This window comes from Anopheles marshallii, chromosome 2 (genome assembly GCF_943734725.1).
Source record: "Anopheles marshallii chromosome 2, idAnoMarsDA_429_01, whole genome shotgun sequence".
In the NCBI taxonomy this organism is placed as follows: domain Eukaryota; kingdom Metazoa; phylum Arthropoda; class Insecta; order Diptera; family Culicidae; genus Anopheles; species Anopheles marshallii.
Genome location: NC_071326.1, coordinates 69,375,175 through 69,390,515, shown reverse-complemented (window position 1 = coordinate 69,390,515; position 15,341 = coordinate 69,375,175). Strand labels below are relative to the sequence as shown.

General features: G+C 42.8%; 1 protein-coding gene across 1 annotated transcript; it reads left to right on the top strand.

Moving 5' to 3' along the window:
• Positions 1-7,509: 7,509 nt before the first annotated feature.
• LOC128706872 (transmembrane channel-like protein 7) lies at positions 7,510-12,518 on the top strand. The gene is made up of 4 exons (XM_053801815.1): positions 7,510-7,672; positions 7,741-7,878; positions 9,609-9,709; positions 9,783-12,518. Exons 1-4 carry the CDS (start codon positions 7,510-7,512, stop codon positions 12,516-12,518), a joined length of 3,138 nt encoding a protein of 1,045 aa, XP_053657790.1.
• The last annotated feature ends 2,823 nt before the right edge of the window (positions 12,519-15,341 follow it).

Sequence of the window (15,341 nt, the reverse complement as noted above, 5' to 3'; positions counted from 1 at the left end):
GGTGCAACAACCGTCTGAATCCTGAAGAATATACCTCATTTGTCTTGCATAATAAGGTATTAGCTTCTAGTGAGTGATCAGAATATTACGCTGGACGTCATTTCAGGAGTTATCTTGAAGTCTAAAAGTGCTCCATAATCGAGAAGTCATTGAAAAGGTGTTGGATATATCTGGCATTATCACGCTATAGCTCCAACATCTTGGTGTCTTTAGACGAAGAATAACCAGATATGCAAATTCTATCGCAATTGGTGGGCAATTGGTGGGAGTTTTGACATTTCAAGTTCGTCAAATTCAAATGTTGTCGTCTAATGTCCGTTTAAGACTTATTAATAAACACTTAATAAACACTAATTAATAAACACATAAACACGCCTTCTAAGATGATCTTCTGGAACAGCGTATTCTTTCATCATGTTCATCTTTATATCCTTTCTTAATCTTTATAGTTGTACATCCTTCTGGAGATCTTTTTCTTGGTTCTACTACTGCTACCTTTTGGCCTGTGTCTACTACAACTTGCCATAAAATGGCTTACAAGACTTATTTGTAGCTCACAACCGAATATAGCTCTTCGAACGGGAACTCGATTCAGATGAGATTGACATCGTGGCACCAGACTTTGAGATCGTCTCTATACTTATACTTTTACTGACTTTAACATCGACTTGCAATACTACTGTTGCTATAAAAACCAGCCATGAAGTCACTCAGCTCAGCCCAACAATTTTGTCTGATAGTTGTAAAACTTTCTGTCTGTATAGTTCCTATCTAATATCAACTTCGTCTTGAAGTTGAGTTCGAATTGAAGTTCGCTGAAGCTTTGAAACCAGTCCTCCATTGAACACCGTAGTATCTCTTGCTCTATATGTGTGATAGATAGTCAACGACCACAGCCAAAAGACTACGAATCACTCAAAAAAAGCACTAAAAGTTTGTTAACTCTCTGCTTGCTGCATATCGCATCTCCTTCGGAAGCAATTTCAGGTGCTTCGGCAAGTTAACGACATGCCACAAACAATTCACTTTCGCCTAGACCCATGCCATGTTCGCGATGTTGTACCACTCGGTTCCATCGGTTCCTCCAAAACGGTGCACTGATTTGACGCAACATTGGTCAACGAGTCTTGGCCAAATGGAGGTTTTTTTTTTTTGGTTTTTGTTTTTTGCAAACGGTTTCAACGCTTCACACCGGCACTTTTATGGCTGGCTTGAGTCATCCTCGACTCGACGGCACAAGTGGTAACAAAAAGGTAATGGCATAAAAAAAGCGCTCCACACACTGTGTGCACGATTGCACAATATGCAACCGATCATGAAAAACAAAGTGGGGTTTCGTGGGGGGTGTTCTTTTTTTTCCCTCGTCTGGAACTTTAAGATGGTCGATGGCTCTTTACTTCCCGAGGCATACCATCTTTTCGCCTGTTTTAGCCGTACAAAAGCATAAAAAAACAGTAGCGGAATACGTTTTCTTTATATTTTACTCACGCAATATATAATTTGGCTGTTCCGGTGGGTTGTTGTTTTGCCTTTTTTTTGTTGTTGCCTGGAAAGTGATTTAAGTGTTACCGCTACCGAAAGGCTTTCTACTTCCGCTAACTAGCACAGTCGGAACGAATCGAGCATAAAGGAGGGCATTTTAAATTTTATTTAATTGCATCAAATCTAAACCATCTAATCGTGCATATGACATAAGGTTTAAGTTTTTCACTGGCAACTATTTGTACGCCTTACCAATGATTAATCTCGTAATAAACCCGTGCTAATGTGTGTAAAGCCCACTGTTACTATTATAAATCCCCTTCAGCACCTTTGCATTCAAAACGCCATTCATTTTCTCAAACCAACGTGGCAGTAGGAACAGATTGGTCGCATAAATAGACACTAGACAAATGTCAAATGCTCGGGTGCCCTCAGCTCAAAAATAGAACTCAAATGACAAATTCGTCCCTGCCCTCTCAGCTGTGCGTGTATGCAATATTCTTAACTGTTTAGCGGGTGTGCTGCGGTCGTGTGGCTGCTCAATTGAAGCACCCCAGAACAACGCAGCACAACGATTGGTAATAAATAGATTAGAATCAGTGCCTTCGATAGGCAGCACGAAAGCAATTTAATTACGTTTTGTGTACTGTTGCCGATCCAGTGATGATTGATTGGACCTTTCGCCAATGGATGTGTCAGAGGGCAACCAATAACAACAAATATTTATCACTGTTCAATAACAATAATTATGTATGATGTTTTTATTGTATGTTTTCTCTTCTAAATGATTAATATTTCCCTGATTTTGCTTGGAAATCCACTCATATAACTCTCCTATTAGCCCCAGTGTACGTCATAGAATATATTCCTGCACCAGTTCAACGCATAAAGAAGCAACCTTAGCACTGTATACAAATAAACGCACCAAATAAGATCGACAATTTCGACGATCCGTTTTAAGTAAACCACTTCCATGCACCATACGCTACAGTGGTTGACAAAATAAAGTGCACATCTCGTAATTTTTTTCCTTCAAATAACTTCACTCATTTGTGTTTGTCACATTGACACTTATCGCTGTGTAATACTTTTTTATGTGCAGTGTTTTCTTTGCTTTTTTAAAGTTGTAAGCTGTAAAAGGAAACTGAAGACCGAAGCGGTTTGCCGATAGAAAATAAAATCAATTTCCAACGCAACAAAAAAATTGTAGTGACACTTTAGATTTTGCCTGGAAATAATAATGTTTTAGTTAGTCAAACAATTTTAAACAATAAAACTTTTAAATGGGTTGCGGCGCCGGTCTTCACATGACAGGACCGGTCCTAAATCCCATCCAAACCAAACCCACGTACGTAGGACTGACTATTCCGTTACGGGTAAATAATGTCAAAGAAGGCCAGAAATGGCAGGTTTTTGGGCCGATAAAGAAGAAACATTTTTAAACTGTTTATTTGTCTCCCTTTGGCCTTTGGGATCTGTTCTAAGCACCATGCTCTCCATGTGTTTCATACATTATTTTTCATATACCATGGACTCAATTCTTCTAAGACGTTCTCCTGGACTTAAAATAATGTAAAGCAGTGAGGTCAACCCAGGCATCGAGATTTCTCTAACAATTTAGTAATTCTCTATTGAAAATGATCGAGCTTAATCGAAACATCCCAGCTGCTACATCCAACAAGATCAGAAGAAATCTTTGGTCTTTTAGCAATTTTAGCAAAGGCCGGTCTGGATGATTGAAACTTCCAGATTTTCTTACAGGTCGTTGATGTAGGAATCTCCATCCATTTTCATGCGGTTTACAATTGAGAAAGGTTTGAAGAAAAAAAAAAGATGAGATGGACACATTATTTTGCCCACCACTGTATATTCCTACCATCGCTCACTCGTCCGCTGCCAATAAACAAAACGCTTCATCTGACCGGGAAAGATTCCGCGCTGAAGAGACTCCCCTTTGTTACTGCTAATGGTCCTGCACTAAGCGCAGACTTAATGCTCATTGAGACGCGACTCCATTCACAACGGCAACGGAGTTGTCTGCGAGCAAACGATCGCGTTTACTCGAACCAAACAACTACACTGTGGTCGGTCCATGTGGTTCTGTTTTTCTTTTTTTTGTTGCTAAACGTTTACGTGCACGTGCTTTTCGGGGTTCGCTACAACCGTAGAGCTAACGTAAGGCCCGCGGTTGTGTTTATCGGAGCGGGTGTTTCGTTCGTTAGGCGGTTGTGGCGCGGCGTGAAAATGGAATTACAAACACGGTCAGTTTGAGTGCAATGCTAGATGTGAAGTTTCGTAAACGAAATTGCAAATGAAGAAATTTATGTAAAAGTGAGAAATTACAATCACGAGCGGCATCGCAAACATCTGCAACCGTTCAACTGTGGTGTGAAATAAGCGAACGAAAAGGAAGCGTGTCTATTTATCTACTCATAAAGAACGAACGCGTCTGTATCCGCTTTTTTGGGTGTAAAGAAAACATCGTAACACCAGCACAAACATCCTTTCGCTACTTTTTTCCCTTGGAGTGGATGCGAATCTTTCCGATCGCGATCGGTTGAGGAGGAAACATGATGGTGTGATAAGAAAGAAGATTTTTATTTTACCGCCGGCAGCGTTCCCAGCCACATGTGCGGAATTTCAATGTTGATGTAATTGTGTGTGTTGGCACGATTTGTAGCGAAATACACGCGATCGTGATCTCTAAACAGTTTGGATAATTATTGGCGTTTATACAGTCTTTTCTTTTCGTTTTTTTTCTGCAACTCGTAAGATAACATCCAGCACGATGACAGCAGCAGCACATAGCTAAATGAGATTGCAATTTTCCGCTCGCCGTCTAATCATCACCCCGCCCGACCGGCTGCGGTTGTGGCGGATGTTTATGCAACACAACCTGAACACCCGTCGTTTTCGTGACGACAGTAACAGTTCCGAGGAAATAAAAATGGTTCAAGTTTTGGTTTTTCCCTCCCCCGAATCAGATCGTCCCACAGACAGACTCCAGAAATCTTGAATGTATCATAGAGAGCCATACAGTGTAAGGTATGATCCTCTCGATTAATGGACAGTATCGAACGACTGTTTTTGAAACCGTATGATCTTGAAATTATTTTTGTTGCAAATGTTTTGAGTGTTTCTATCCCCACGCTATGTTCACGCTACGCTTGCTGTGCGCGATACACCGACAGATGATTGATCGATTCGATTGCAAATTGAGCTTCGTTTGAATCAAAAGATGTGCCCCCGGCAATCGAACGAGTCGCTTGACGAGCGATCGTACTGCGATCGATAGAGGGGTATTTATTTTTACCTTTTACTACTCTACTACGCTTCTGCTTGGTGATGTCCGAGACTGCAGTGACAGTGAAGAGTGACCGGGCGAATGCGCGGGCGAAGGGCGAAGTAAGCATCTTCTCTTTGAGGTCATATGCTGTCGTCCAAGGTTCGACGCCACACTTTGACGTTTGAGTGACGTACCTGGGACAAAGTGCAAAAATTGCCCAAAAAAAACCGTCGTCATTTCTTTTTTTTTTGTTTTTTTTTGGTTGCTGTTAGCGTGCAAAAACGAGTGCGAAATGTTTATTTCTAGGTTGGTAAAGGCGTGATGGTTTCAGGAATCCCACCCGTTCGATCCGGGCTGTGGAGGAAGAAGTCTATTTGAGGTTAAGGATAGTGCGCCTCCCATAAGTCACTCTGTGTTAGAGCGTTTTGTGACCTACAACTAGGTCACGCCGGCAGATGTACAGAGATATACTAGAGTTATTTTTATCACCGGTTGAGGATAGTCCCAAGACCTTTGCAACGGGAGCTCCAGGTGAGTTGCGATCCGTGAAGTTCGGCGTGTTAGACCCAGGGTTGGAGCGTAAGCCCACGGGACCGCTTCTCTTCTCGAGTGGACGTCACTTGGGTCATTTACCTATGTATCACTCTAAATAAACTGTCCCACCGTGTGTTTGTCAATAGTATTTTTTTCTTAGAGAGATATGCAACTTTGGGAAACAAAAACATTTGGATGGTATACTATTTATGTATGGCAAAAGTCTTCAGCAATGCCCTGTAAACGCAGACATCACGAGCTACCATTGGCAAACCCCAAAACACGGCTACCTTAGAGAGACATTGGTGTACAAACATCATGTGCAGCTTAGAGAAAGTGATGTTGGGGCGACTTTTGCAGCTTCGAGATACATAAAATGTATTGAAAATGAAGATACTGTCAAAAATTTTAATCTTAGGCAGTGGTCTAACTTGGTTGCGGGCAACACAGTTGCGCAACATGTTGCTGGCAGGGTGGTCTATGAAAGTTGCTGGCAACTTTTAGGATAAGACGTCAAATCCGATGGGCTACAATCGTTCACCTCTTAATTTGTGTTTTGGTATGATGATGTTGACTGCCCTTGTTTAAACAAAATTTGCAGGAATTGCGTACAATTGTTTAAATTTAGCGCCTGAATCTATTTTTCACGGCAATATTATCTTTGTACACAAGCAACACAATTTCAACACTAACAAACGTCATACGTCATACCAAGATGAACAAAAAAATGTTGCCGATGGTATGACAGGAAAAAACAAATTGAATTGAATTTCTTCGGCAACATGTTGCCGAAGCTGTCAAATCCCATACATTTCGCCAGCAACATGTTGCCCGCAACCAAGTTAGAGCATTGCCTTAGGGACACTTGCTATCTTTGAGAGATACTACGTAAGAGAGACTTGACTGTATATCAACTGTGGTAATAATATGCCAATAGCAATTTTTTATTACTCATTATTAATGTGTCATCAATGCAGTTGATTTGCAAATGACGTTGCAAAAACAGTACTTGAAACTCACCTGTTGTTGTGAAGTCCATTGTAGTTTGATATGAAAAAAAACATGACACTCTCATGAAAATCCCAGTACAAGACAAATTCTGGGCGTTCAAGGGAGTACTTCATAGCTTGTCTTTTCCCCCCACTTGAAGCCCTTGTTGTCCTATTGACTTAGACATTCGCGTTGAATGATTAATGAGGAAGTAGAGAAGGTCTAACGATCAACTACAAAAGAATAATGGGGTTTTATACCGTGATGTTACTCGTCTACTTGAACAGTTTTTGAAGTACATTATAGCTTTGCAAATGTAGTAAAGTTTGTGATCCTTCGGCACGTATCGCTTGTTACGATGAAGGTTATGACACACACGCATCTAACAGCAGGAGAGAGTACCGAAGCAATGGGTCAAACCTAAGTGCCGATCAATGCCAGCAGATAAGATAACGACATACAACCGTGGAACAGTGAGCGAAAGTTAATTTGGTGGCGGCAGAACACTTGCAAAGGCGGTACAATACTTATGGTCGTTGACTGTCTACTCTCTTCACATTGAAGGCAATTCCTTCAACCAGTGCATCCGCTTATCTTATCACAATCAGTCACACATGTTGGATCGACTGTCAATTGGTAGTTGAGGCTATTAACAGCTCATCAACACGACAGCTGTGGCGGAGTTTCGGTGATTGTGGCAGTGTTTCTCGAGCTTCCGCTTGTTGTTACGATGTGCTGTGCATATTTGCGATACGTTTGATGTTGGTTCCAGCTGAAGTTGTGCAGAGTGAGCGAAAGGAACGGAAACTCTCCAGAACACTTGAGTGATGTAGTCGTGTTGATGGCAATTAACGCTGCACCAGATACATCGATTCAGTACTGCTCTTGCTTGTGTGCAGTGCACGTCGATACACTCGTGGGGTAATTATTTAGAGGGGAATCAAGGGTACCAGGGATGGGACACTTCCGGACATGGACAGGTATGATGGCGGGTGTGATATGGCACGCTCTGCAAATACTTCATTCGCCTAGAACGACGCTATCAACGGTTTGCGCAGTCAGTCAATCGCCATCGAGTGTTCCATTAACTAACAAGTGTGACCCGGGTGTCTCCTTTTTGTTTTGTTCCGGCAGGCAATACTACGCACAGACAAGATTACTCGCAGCACATTCCAAGTCTTGGAAGGTAAGGCGCTGTAAGGCCGTAGACATCAACTATGTCCGGTGGGAAGGATCGGCGATCCAGGGCGAGCAAAACGCAAGGATGGGAGGAAGCCGGTGGCGAGTTTTACCAGGAAAGCTACCCTGCCGATCTGGAGGGTATGCAGCGGGATCCGTCGAAGATCGCGACCCTGTTACCGTCGAAGCAGACGCGCAATGGTAAGAATTTGCCTCCAGAACGGGTTCGTTCGAGCAATGTTAATATATCTTTGTTTTTGTCATTTTAGCCACTACGAGACGTGCCCGACCAGCACAGGGCCAGGACACGAAAGGAGGTACCCGGCGGAGGGCCAGCTTCTCTACCGTTGCACGCCGAGGTTCACAATATCACGAAATGCAGGTGGCCACCCTTCCCGATCTGTCAGGTGAGTGGAGTGCCGTTTTGCTAGTGCTTTTTTGTGTAAAACGTCAACGTTTAATGTGATGATAGCGATGATGTCCCAGGGTTGCGTTTGCTCAATGGGAACTCTAGACATTCTAGAAATCAGAATCAGATATCAGCAAAACATCGTGATTTTTCGCTCTTTTTGGCTATGTGACTACGTGATGTCTGTTTTAGCATGCCATACTCGACATACTTTTATCACACAGTAATCAGATTCCAACTTCGGTTGGAGCAACTTCATTTTAAAATTAATCTAAATTCATAAAAAAACGGTAAAGTACAGGCGAAGAGAAAAATTAACCAAAAGTAAAAAAAAACCTTTAAACCGTTGAATTCAATGCTAATGAGTGAATTAACGAGCACGAATTTGTCCCACGATAATGTTCAGTATCCGGTCACTCTAGTGGCGTCGGCGTTGCCGTTGTGCTTCTGTATCGTTTTTTTTTTCAGTTGTTTTTGTTCTCTTTTTCTCGCGCATGGCGTGCAGTTCAATGAACGTCCGCCGGTGCTGATGCCGCCGACTAAATGCGGGGTGGCTAGATAGCGCTCTTCGCGACTGAGCGCGATACTAACGACAGGGTCGGGGCTCGTAAATTATCTCAAGAGCATCACGCATCGACGTCGGCATCTCTTCCTGATGACAAGGGGTCGCGCACTCGGTCATCCAAACCCTCAGTAGATCCCGTCGCGTGTGTGTGGTGCCGGGTGTGATGATAGGTTGATATTTTATTGGGACCTTTTGGAATCGTCTGCTGTTGGTCGGATTTGCATTCGGACGCCAATGTTGTAAATTGTTTGTTTAGTTTGCATGTTAAAATGTAAAGATACCTAATGGAAGTTTCCTTAAACCAATGTTCTAAAATAATCGATCCTCTTCCGAGGTCATTAGCATGCTCTCAAATGCTGCTATTTTGCTGGAACAATTTTGCAAGACTCTGCAAGATACCAATAAATCGTTTATGATTCATTGACGGATGAGTCATAATGGTTTTATTCGTATCCAAAGTTAACTTCAGAGCGAATGTATTTAATTAATTTTGCGTAGAAACCCGTTTTTGTTGCTGGTGTTATGGAACACTTTGATTAATTGTTTCTCGAGAGTCTTAAATTTTCAACAAAAAAAGAAGTTGATGACGTAATTTATCAATTTTTAGCCTTTAGCTCGGCGTTTCCTCCACTACGTTCAGCATACAGCTGTAGCGTCAGTCATACGAACCGTATTTAACAATCTGCTTATTTAAAGATTTGTTAACTTAAAAGTCAGTTAATTCCTGATATCACTTAGATTTGGTGCCAGCTACATAAGTAATAAACCTTTCCTCTCGATTAAACTGTCTACGATAACCACTGTCAACCGGTTGATTGATCGCCATTAGATCACAAAAGGGCCCATAACAAAACTGCAACGCGCGGTCTGTGATGGACGGTGCTGTAAAATTGCGACACTGACATTAACCTAGCGAATGGAACAAAATCATTGGCGTACTGCGCTGCAATTGTTGCTTTGCAGGTGTGTGTTACCCTGTTAACAGTACGGTACAGCGGTGAATGTACGATGAAACAATGCACGAAGTTGTCACTTGAGCAAACGATCAGAGATGACCCGTGACCGTTGGTGTATGCAGGAGTGATGGCGGCGTCTATTCCTTCCCATGGTGTCAAGGGCTTGGTACACTATTGATATTGTTTCCCTGTTTCTATCCACTTTAGAGAACCTCATCAACGAGGAACGAACATGGGAGGAGATCCGAGAGATCAAATCGATGCCAGTTCCGATGGCACAGAAGCGAGAAATGAAGGCCCAGCTACAGGTAATTACCTCCACCGTTATTTATTGTATCATTCCACGCTGCTTATTAATCAATGTATGTATTCGCTTTTTAGAATGCCACTAAGCTGCGGTTGCAGGGCTTCGAGCAGATCAAATGGCGCCGGCGGAAAGCGTGGCAGAGCTTTCGTTCCAAATGGGGCGAATATCAAACGAAGCTAGAGCTATGGCGAATGTCGCTGAAAACGATCGAGGGAAACTTTGGCACCGGTGTCGTCGCGTACTTTCTCTTCTTGCGATGGCTAGTCTTTCTCAACCTGTTGCTGTTTCTGCTGATATTCGCTTTCGTAGTACTGCCGCATCTAGTGCTGCGCGAACCAAGCGATCTACCGTGCGATCTAGTGGCGGAACCAATTTCCGTACAGTGCTGCTCGGAGAGCTATGAAAACGTTACACGCACCGCACAATTCTCCGTGCTGGATCTCATCCAAGGGACCGGTTTCATGGAAGGTACGCTACTGTTCTACGGCATGTACACAAACCAAATCTACGGTTACAGCCCGATGGAGGATCGCGCGTACCAAAGGGCACGCTATCTGCGTGTATCGTCGGCAGCGGCCAATGCTTCGAGAACCAGCATGGATGCAGGTTTGTTGGAGGAGAACGCAGACGACTTAGATACGGAGAGGCAAACAATTTTGTACTATGATTTGCCGCTTGTATACGTCATCATTATAGCCATCTACTACGTGATAACGCTGGTCGCAATCATGCGTGCGGTGGTGCGACAATTTAAGGATCGTATCGCCGAGGGTGAAGGATTGTTTTACCAGTACTGCAACCTCGTGTTCGGTGGTTGGGATTTTTGCATCCACAACCAAAAGTCGGCCGACATTAAGCATAGAGCATTGCACAACGAGATAAAGTCATTGCTCTACCAAAAGCGCTTTGAGCACGAGCGTAACAATCGATCGCGCGAGTTCATGCTCAAACTAATCGCCATCCGTATGCTGATCAATCTGATTGTGTTCATAATTTTACTGCTCGCTGCAATAACGATCTACGTCCTGTTCAACGTATCGCTGGCCGAGCTGGAGCCTAACTTTACGCCCTCACATCCGGTTAGCTTTGGCGAGAGTATCGCTAACCGGACGCTGTACATGAGCTGGCCGTCGTCGTGGTCGGTGTTTTCTTCGGCGTCACAGCGCGGTGCCATAACTTTCGCAAGTACCATCACACCCTTGCTGTCGTCGATGAATGATGAAGCGGGCATGGGTGGAGCATTCAATTCCACCGATCCCACGATGGATCGGCTAGAGGAAAAGCTGCGCGTATTGTTTTACGAGTTCCTGCCATATCTGGCGATAGTGTGTATGAACCTGGTCGTGCCGCAGCTGTTCAACTATCTGGTGCAGTACGAAAAGTATTCACCACTGTTCGTGATAAAGATCAGCCTCTTCCGGACGGTTTTTCTACGACTGTCGTCACTTGCCGTGCTGCTCAGTCGATTCTACTTTTTAATCACGCCAATGAATGTGACGCAAAAGTTGTTGATAAATGCGTCCTCCGAGCAGGGTATGGAGCAGACAACTACGAGCACGATGCCGCCACCGACGACTTCCATTCCTATCACCAGTACCGTTACCACCGGTGATTATCAACTCTCCGAAGTGAATACATCATTCGTAGCTAACTTAACTACGACTACGATTTCAGTACTCAGTACATTGGTACTGGATCAACAGCCGATAGCGGAAGCTCAAACTCAACATCAACTACCAGCCCAGCAGCAATGCTACGATGAACCGAATGGTGCTCCACAGTGCTGGGAAACGTTTGTCGGTCAGCAGTTTTACAAGCTGTTCATCGTCGATTTTGCAACGCATTTTCTCGTGACGTTCTTTGTAAACTTCCCGCGCGCGCTGTTTGCACGGCATTCCAGCTCACGGCTGGCCAAGTTCATCGGCGAGCAAGAGTTCGAGCTGTCCAAGCACGTACTTGACGTGATCTACTCGCAGACACTTTGCTGGCTCGGTACATTCTACACACCGTTTCTACCTGCTATCGCCGCACTGCTAACGTTTTTGATGTTCTACATCAAAAAGTTCGCCTGTCTGGTGAACTCGAACCCCTCGGCAATACTATACCGGGCCTCTCGGTCGAAATCGCTTTTCATGTCCACACTGCTCATCTCGTTCACGCTCGCCCTAGTGCCGGTGGTATATGCACTAGCCGAAATAGTGCCATCGCGCTCGTGTGGTCCTTTCCGGGGTTTACCGTCCGTGTGGGATCGTGCAATAGCAGCGTTCATGAAGATGCCACTGTTCTTCCAGAACGTCATCTTCTTCTTCGGCACGGCCAGCTTCGCGATACCGTGTTTTGTGGTGCTCACCTTCTTCATCTACTATTACTACGCTGTCTCGACGGCAAATCGGCACATGGTGCAGGTGTTGAAGCAGCAGCTCGTGCTCGAGGGCCATGACAAGCAATTCCTGCTTAGCCGGCTCAGCCTATTCATCAAGCAGCAGCAGGAGTATCAGAAACGCATGATACGCCAAGCCGCCGAACAGCAACACCATATGCAGCAACAGTACCAGCAACACTCCATCTCTGGTAACTCGGCAAACAATGTGATACCGCCCCCGCCACCATCGTCTTACCAGCAGCCACCGATCGTGCCACCACCACGAACCAACAGTCAATCGCAAGCGTCGGAAGCGACACCTGCCCTACCTCCGCGTGCGGATCGAGACTCGAAGCCAAGCAGTCGGGATCGACCGAAAGATCTTCCCCCTCCTCCGATACCGGGTGGTGGTTCCGGGTCTGCCGGGAACACCACGGGAGCCAACTGAAGCAGTGCCGAGCAGCGAATACCATGAGATTAATACACATTACAACGTTTGTTCCTTTTATCTTCATGTCCTGCAATGGACTTCGCGACACGTGTTTGAGACACGCGACGACGCGCCCCCTGATCGTGATATTATATTCCAATTGTTAGGTTTTCTTATGATTTTACGAAAACAACGAAATGATTATTATTTATTCTAGTAGCTATAAGCGCAAACTTTTTGAGATACAATTTTAGTTTAGACAAACGAAAAATTCGGAATTGTTTCGCTACAGTTCAATGTAGCGCTAGATGGCAGAATAGTTTATTAAAGTCACGAATCATTACTCCATCCTCACGAGATATTAGCAGTCATCTTTGATGGTTAGTTATTCAAGATTTCTTAGTGAGACACGCGATAGGTGCTTGCAAAGAGAGGACATAAGTTGCGTAAAAAAGCACGATCAGGAGCTACAGAAGGAGCTCAGTAATGTCATCCAATGTAAAATATACATGAAATCGAGTTCATCTCACTTTAAAAGTGTATTGTAAAGCGTCATTCATAATAGTCATGTATAACTTCATTTATCGTACATTTGTACATACATCTACGTAATTGTAACCATCTATGCGTGTTTGTCAATAGTTTTAAGTGCATAAACCGATCCATTGTTTATGCTTGCGTTTCCTTAAAAACAAACAACACGCACGGGGGATGATAATATTAGTTTTAGTTTGCATATAATTTACACAATTAGTATAAATTTATAGATCCATTGTTCGACAAAATGTAGTAGCACATAACATTTACCTTTAAAAATGTACGATGTGATGTGAGCAACATGTGTTTGCATGTAGTAAAACAAATGCGTAACAGATCGATGATCATGAAGCTTGTAGCATGATTGCAGTAGTTATTTATTTACGGTACCTCTATTCAGATAAACATATAGATTCGAATTTTCTTTCTTCTGTACCGAGGACCAAACCGCAAACGACTGCACTCACTTCTCTTGTCCCTCTTTGCGCCAAGTGGTAGATCAATCAAATTACAATGAGCGTGAAATATGTTTTCAAAGCGATCAAGTAGCATGCTACAACACACACAAAAAAGACTTTCTTTTGAAAAACCAAAAAAACACACATAAAATAGCACATTGTAGGTGATAGTTAAAGAGGCGATACTGTACAGAAAGTATCACCTTGCTCGCGCGGAGGAGATCCGCAACAAAACAGGTCGATAGGAAACGTATCTCCTCATGTCAGTGAACATAAAGGCCGATAATGAGACTGCCTATTTTTAAAACCTTAGTTAGAACAAACGCCGGTGCGCAGAACAAATCAAGGATGCTCAAATAAATGCACTGGTGCTTTTTCACCCTTAACCCCAATGTATCGATGACTACATGGAACCGCATAACATACTAATAGTGCAAGGCTCAATTTTCAGTGTAGGTCGGCTTTTGGAATGGTTTACTACTGCTCCTAAACAATATACGGAGAACGAGCAATGCAGGCTCACAATACATCTGTTTTACATACCTCCAACAAAAAATGCATCGGCAAATGCATACCATATTTGTATCGAAATAAGCGTTTTCCACCTTTCCATTACACGTCATCATGCTGTCATATTTCTTAACAAATCAACTAGGCTTTTAGTTGTGTACATTTGCGTCATCATACTCATCCTAGAGAAGGCGTCTGATTAAAGACAACCGATATTAATAATCGTCATGTATAAATCGGCGTATTTCATAACCATAACTAGCATAATATACGTAACATAAGCTTTTGTCGATGGATTAAACTAAGATCTCATTAAAAACAAAAAATAACAGCAATGATGTCCGTTGAGTCTATAGCATCGGGTGAATCGTAGCCCTGGCAATCGGTTGATTCGGAAGTAAAAATGAAGTCAAGCGCAAACATGGCTATAGCCAGATCCGGAGCTCTAGATAAAAGAAATAAAATATTCACTCAAATGACAACTTACGAGATTATACAAGGTCTTTTTCTTTGCCTGTGTACATTTGAAGCTACCCTGCAGCCAGCCCTGGATAGCCAGATATCCAATCCGTTTTCAGGAACAAGCAGCAGCTTTTCCCTTTCTTTCACACCTTCCATTTAAAGGATTTTTTCCGTTGGGCTTCATGATTCATGGATTTTAAAATTCATGTCTATCCGTGCAGTTTTACGGTTTTAATAAGAAGTAACTAAAAACGATGCCATTCTTTATACAATTCACGGCATCTTTTATGTTTTTATGTCGGTGATTTTATACGATTATAGTTTATTTCAAAAACAAAATTTGATAAACATATTTAAAAGTGGCTGACCGAGGGTGCTGGGAGATGAGTACTGTAAAACTATTTCGATATTTCACCAAGATAATCGTAAAAATCCACCCAAAATAAATTTGAAGAAAGAAAAAAATCAAAAATCGAGTGTTAGCCAACAATTACAAAAAAAAAGCTTCTATAACGGCCTAATTCACTTCAAATAATGTGATAATGCCCAATAGCTGAAAACTCATCTTCCGTAGAAAAATGATTATTTAATCGTTGAAAACCAATCGTTTTTAATGTTTGAAATGTTTGCAAAATGTTTGAATGTTTAAAACGTTTTATTTCATGTCGCTACACTATCCTGATAACACACTCTATTCGCAATAATTATATTCACTTTCGATTTAAAAAAATTGTATCAATATTAATCAAAACTGGAATGCTTCCGTGTAGCATACCCTTTCGCACCCAAAATGAACTGTAGCAATTTGAATGAACGTGGACATTTCTGAGTGTTGGACCGGGTCGTGTATCCTCATGATGTTTCAGCACACTGG